This window comes from Arachis hypogaea, chromosome 10, assembly GCF_003086295.3.
Source record: "Arachis hypogaea cultivar Tifrunner chromosome 10, arahy.Tifrunner.gnm2.J5K5, whole genome shotgun sequence".
NCBI classification, from domain to species: domain Eukaryota; kingdom Viridiplantae; phylum Streptophyta; class Magnoliopsida; order Fabales; family Fabaceae; genus Arachis; species Arachis hypogaea.
The window spans coordinates 41040810-41047142 of NC_092045.1; the positions used below are offsets into that span (position 1 = coordinate 41040810).

The 6333-nt window shown below is 36.0% G+C and overlaps 1 protein-coding gene across 1 annotated transcript; it reads left to right on the top strand.

Moving 5' to 3' along the window:
- The first annotated feature begins 4998 nt into the window (after positions 1-4998).
- Positions 4999-6114, top strand: LOC112715580 (ethylene-responsive transcription factor ERF109). The gene has a single exon (XM_025767357.1). The coding sequence runs from the start codon at positions 5014-5016 to the stop codon at positions 5854-5856; it is 843 nt and encodes a 280-aa protein (XP_025623142.1). The 5' UTR covers positions 4999-5013; the 3' UTR covers positions 5857-6114.
- The last annotated feature ends 219 nt before the right edge of the window (positions 6115-6333 follow it).

Sequence of the window (6333 nt, forward strand, 5' to 3'; positions counted from 1 at the left end):
AATTTAAATTATTTTTAATTATTTCAAATAAATTTGATTAAATTGTAAAAATTTAAATCAAATAAAAAATAAAAAATTATAAAATTAATAATTATATACCATATTTAAAAAATATTACACACTAATAAAAATAAACTTTAAAATATTACTTAATTAAACATAACAACATTAAAAAGAAACACATTACATATTAAAAGAAATCGCAATAAAAAAATTAGAATTATGTGAAAGTGAAGATTGAGAATTTAGTGTATTTGGATTGAGAGAAAATTTAAAATTTTGTAAATAATTCAGAAAATAACTTACGTTAAATTTATTTGGATTCATTTTTCTACTAAATTAATAAGATAATAAAAAAATAGAGTAATAAAATGCAAAATACAATTGACTACATCTAATTTATTTGAGTAAATTTTAATTGAGTCTTTATTACAATATTACAATAAAATAATGTTATAACATTATAAACACCATTAGTGATAATGGGTTTATACAAGTGGCAGCATATTATTGATATGGTCATATAGAGGCTATTGGAAGAAGTTTTACTTGGTATAGGAAGGTAAGAAGGGGTTTGCAGGTTGCGAAAAAATTGGATAGAGCTGTTGTTAATCAAGAGTGGCAATTGTTGTTTTCTGAGGCGTATAATGAGATTTTGGCGAGTCTTCATTCTGATCATTGTCCTTTGCTCGTTAGATGTACACCGACTATAAAAGCCAAGAGGTATTTGAGACCATTTAGATTTCAAGCTGCCTAGATGACTCATCTACTTTTTAGCAATGTTGTTCGTGCAACTTAGAATAAAAGGGGCCCTGATGTTGTTAGAAGTTTGATCGAGGTGCAGAATGATGCTCTTCTTTTCAATAAGAAAATCTTTAGTAATGTGTTTATTAAAAAGAAGGAGTTAAAAAGACAATTGAATGATATTCAGATTACTCTTGAGAGTATGGAGAATTTGGGGTTTAGGGTGAAAGAACAAGGTATTCATAATGAGCTAAATATTATCCTTCTCCAAGAAGATCTTATGCGGTATTAGAAATCGAGAGAGCAGTAGGTTTGGTGTGGTGACAGGAACACTAAATTTTTTCACTTATAAATGATCATCAGGTAAAAACAGAACAAGATTCATGGACTATTTTTGGAAGATGGAACTTAGGCTACTGAGCCATAGAAGTTAGAGAAAGAAACAAACTCCTTCTTCCAAATGCTCTTTTCGACAAGAGAGAATATTGATCTAAATGCTATAGGAGAATTATTCAGTCCTTCCCTTAGTAATGAGGCCTGTCAAAGGTTGATTGAACTGCTGGTGTTGGAAGAGGTAAAAAGAACTATAATGACTATAAATTCTTTCAAAGCTCTGGGTCCAGGTGATTTTCAGGTCCTGTTTTATAAGATGTTTTGGAACTATCTAAGCTCTGATGTGTGGGATTTAGTCAAGAGAGCGTTTGAAGAAGAGATTCTAAATGCTGCAATTTTTGATACATACATTATTTTGATTCCTAAAGTTGAAGCTCCTACTTTCTTAAGAAAATTTTTCCCCATCAGTATATGTAATATTCTTTACAAAATCATTACGAAAGTGCTGGTGAATAGGATTATAACCTTTCTTTCGGAGATCATTGGCCCACTTAAGGGTGGTTTTATCCTGGGAAGAGGTACTATAGAGAATATCATCATTACGCAAAAAATTATGAGTTTTATGAAGAACACTAAGTCTAGAAAACTGACTATGGCCTTTAAGATTGACTTGAAGAAGGCGTATCACAGGGTGGACTGGAGATTTTTTAAAGCTTCTCTGGTTTGGTTTGACTTTCGGAGGGCTACTATTCATCTTAGTATGGCTTGTGTGATGTTATCTTCTTGGTCTATTTTGTAGAACAGTGATAAACTCTAGAGCATCAACTCCCAGAGGGATTTGAGATAAGGGGATCCCATGTCCCTTTATCTTTTTGTGCTTTGTATGGAGTGTCATGCTTGTTTTATTGCCTATCAGATTTCTCAAGACTCATGGATACCGGTGTCAGTTTTTAGATATGGCCCAAAAATATCTCATTTGATGTTTGCTGATGATATACTGCTATTCTATAAAGCTACAAAAAATTCAGGTAGAGGAGGTTATGAAGTGCATGGACGTATTCTCCAAAGTATTAGGCCTGTGGGTGAATCTTAGTAGGTCTAGGGCTCAATGTTCAAAGAATATTTCTGTGAGAAGGAAGGAGATGCTCTCGGGAGTCTCTAGTATTTATTTTTTTTAGGACTTAGGAAGGTACCTAGGGGTTAATATTGGGCATGAAAGGTCTTCTAGGAGGACAGCTCAAAAACGTCATTGAGAAAATTCAGAACAAGCTTGCTAGTTGGAAGAGGTGTCTACTGAATAAGGTACGAAGATTTTGTTTCATTAAGTCGGTAATGGCTTTTATTCCAGTCTACAACATGCAGGTTACTCTCTTTCTAAAGTATGCATGTGAAAAGATTGATTCACTAATGCGACAGTTCTTATGGAGAGACCATAATAATGGAAACAGGGTTGCCACTGGCTAAGTGAAAAATAGCTATTACTCCCAAAAAGATAGGTGGTTTGGGTATAAGAGATACATACTATGCTAATATGGCGCTTTTTAGCAAGTTGGTTTAGGATTACTTCAATAATAGAAACAAACTGTGGGTGCAGATTGTGATGCAAAAATACCTTTAAAATTCGAATTGTTTTGGTGGTAGTTATGGATAGAATGCATCGACCACTTGAAAGAACAATCTTAAAACATATGAAGCTCATAAAGATGGGTTAGGTGGAATGTAGGGGATGTACAGCAATTCGTGTTGTTTGATGAATGGACTTCGTTTGGAAGACTTTGTAATCTTGTTCCTTATATTCACATATCTGAGTCAGAATTCATAGTGGTTAATTTGTGGCGTGATGGATCTTAAGTAGTAAATACGCTTGCTACGACAATTTCTCTTGCAGTTAAGCAATTCATTTGCGACCTTCCCTACCCAAATTCAACGAACCTGGATCCAGGGTGTAGTTGGTGACCTGCAAGGGTAAAAGGGTACAGTGCAAGAAAAGGTTACAGTTGATTGTTGAAGTATAAAGTGAATTGAAATGGAAATAGTGAATGGAGCTGACTTTGACATTTAAATATTTTTGGAGAAGATCAAATTTACCATGTGGCTTGGGCTTCATAACGCTCTTCCAACAGAGGCTTTCCGATTCAGGCGGCATTTAGCTAGTTTGAATTTGTGCCAGAGATGCAATGCGACTTAGGAGATAATTGAACATTCTTTGTGGGACTATGTTAAATCCAAGCGTCTTTGGCAAATATTAGACCCTTACTTTATTGACTCATTTGAAGGTACCTCCATTGAGGCTTGGTTTAGAAAGGTCGTTCCTGATAATGAGGTTCTTTTTGGAGCCGGAGTATGGTAGTTGTAGAGACATAGGTGTAATTCTCAATGTTGAGAATCTTTGGACGGATCACAAGGTGGTTACTTTTATTTGAAGCACTGTCATGAACCTAAGACTTTATATGCACCGGTGTTCTTCCTTTAGCACCTTCAAAAATCGTTGGTGCTGGAAACCTCCTGTAGGTAATAACTTTAAAGTTAATTGTGATGCAAGTTTATTCCCTGATTTGAGTTTGACTAGTTTTGGCTGTATTATTAGAGACTCTAATGGTGTTAGATCTCAGGATATTCTGGTAGTTCTCCTTCATGGTCTATCACCAGATGTGAGTTTTTTGCAATTTGAAAGGGGTTTGTCTTAGCCTAGGACTGTGGTTGAAGAGACATTGTGTGTGAAACGGATTGTTTGGACATTTTGCACTCTTTGCATGACTTTGGTGGTGGGTACACATCTGAAGTTGTTGATTTAGTTTACAAAATTTCGGAGCTTTTATCAAGATCTTGGTATGTTCAAGTCGATTGGATAGTTAGGGAAGCAAATAAAGCGGCGGATTGGATGGTTAGATTTGGAGCAAGAAGTAATCTCAATCATGTGATTTGTTCAGAGTCTAGTGCTATTCTCTAGCAAATCATCAGTTCTGATTTAGGAAAGGTGTTTGCTATGTTCTTCTCATTTGTTTAGACACACAAAAAAAATTAAGTGACAGCATTTTATGCTTCTTTTTCAAAGTGATACATACCTCTTTACTAATATCAATATCATTTCAAAAATAGTATCCAATATAAATTTTAATTTTGAATAAGTTCATTCATTATATAGGTAAAAAATATACCCAAAATTAAAAAAAAATAAATTTAAGTGTATTTATTGTAATAAAATTTTAGCTTATTTATTTATCTATTATTTATTTTCAATAACACATTCCAAAAAAAGTATTTAATCTTTTACACTAATAGAATTAAATAATCCCTATCACATCTAAAACATATACAACTCTCTTCGATTTCAATCTCAAATAATTGTCACCTTCAAAATTTGTATTTGTTCTCAAATAAATGTCAATTTTAAAAAATTGAATAATATTCGACTAATTTCTCACTAATAAATTTATTAAATAAATATATTATTAATACGAATAGCTTTACAAAACTAATTTAATTTACTTAAAATAAAAAAAAAATTTAATACTCTACTAGTGACGAGGTTTACTGGTTTACCATGTCAAGTCAAAAACTAAAAAAGGTTGGCAGCTGGAAAATTTGGAAGAGGGTCAAACGACAAAGGTGAACTCTCATACAAGTTTCGTCTTCCGCTGTGGATACTGCGTCCAAAATGCTACTGTTCTTTCTTTCAACGTCATTCACAATCTCAATTCTCAACTCATTCTTGCCACGTCATATTTGTCTCTCGCACTTTCCTTGCTGTCTCTATACTGGACTCCACTCTCTCTTTCAAATTCCCCCACGTGACATTTAATAACTGCCTCCAACAAACCCATATCCAAAAGCCTTACACTCACAACCAGGCCCAATTAAGATAACCAAAACCAAGAGAGAGAAACTGAAAAGGCCAAACCCGTGTGTGAACGGTGTGCACAGCTGGCAGTTCAAATGCCACGTCACTCCCAAACCGTATATAAGCGCTTCACCCTCTCACTCCTCACTCTCAATTCCATCTTCAAACCGAAACGCGCCAAAGACCAGAACAGAACAGAGAAAGGAAAAACAGAGAGAACAAAAAAGATCGGAGACATGACTTCCCCTACGGACCGCCTCACAACGGAGCAGGAACTCACCGTCATCGTTGCCGCCCTCACCAACGTCGTCACCGGATCCACCTCCTTCTCCTCCTCCCCGGCGGATTTCATCCGCCACGCATCTCAGCCCTCTGCTGCCGTCGGCTCCAGCGGAAGCTGTGGCGGAGTATTCGAGGACACGTGTCGCGAATGCAACATCAAGGGATGTTTAGGGTGCAACTTCTTCCGCGAAGAGAAAAAAGTTAACAGCGGCAACAGCAAGAAAAGTAGCATTCAGAAAAGGGCGAAGAAGAAGTACAGGGGAGTGAGGCAGAGACCGTGGGGAAAATGGGCTGCGGAAATTCGCGACCCGCGGCGTGCGGCTCGCGTGTGGCTGGGGACATTCAACACGGCGGAGGAGGCCGCCATGGCTTACGACAAAGCCGCAATCGAGTTCCGTGGACCGCGAGCCAAACTCAATTTTCCCATGGTCGACGAGTCCCTTAGGGCCCAGGCCCAACAGCCCAACGTTAATGAGGCTATTGTGAAGGACGAGAATTCAAAGGAGGAGGAAATCGAAACGATGCCGTTTGGGAATAAAGAGAGCGAGTTCTGGGAAAGAATGGGAGATGCTGATTTTCAGCAGCTTATGATGATGATGGATTTTGCTGGAGATTCTTCTGATTCTGCGGCTACAGGGAACACCCTAAGTTCTTGAGTTCTACCATGAATAAACCCTAAACCCAAGAATTAAGTAGTAGTGTACAATATTCAACTAAGAGCGGGAAGCATTGCATTAGTTAGTTTCAGACTTTAGTAGAATGTATAATTAATGTACGAATTTGTATGCATTTCTTCTCCTTTTTTTTCCTTCTTCCACTGAATTTTATACTGGAGGAAGCTTGTAAGTCCTGAAATCATTGTTTTCAACGTGCATTGTATATTATGAATGATCAAGATTGTAATCATTATTGTATCTTTGTTTTCCTCCTTCATTTTCTCCTAAGAATGTAACTAATTACAACTAGTCATGATTCATCTAGATAGTGAAAGCGATTGCAAATAATTCAACAAGTTTAGCTAATAATAATTGTTTTTATAAGGTGCTAAACATAAAATGTCTTTGTTAAAAGATTAAAAATTTTACATTAATATTGTATTGTAAATGAATAAAAATGATCAGATTTTTCTTTAG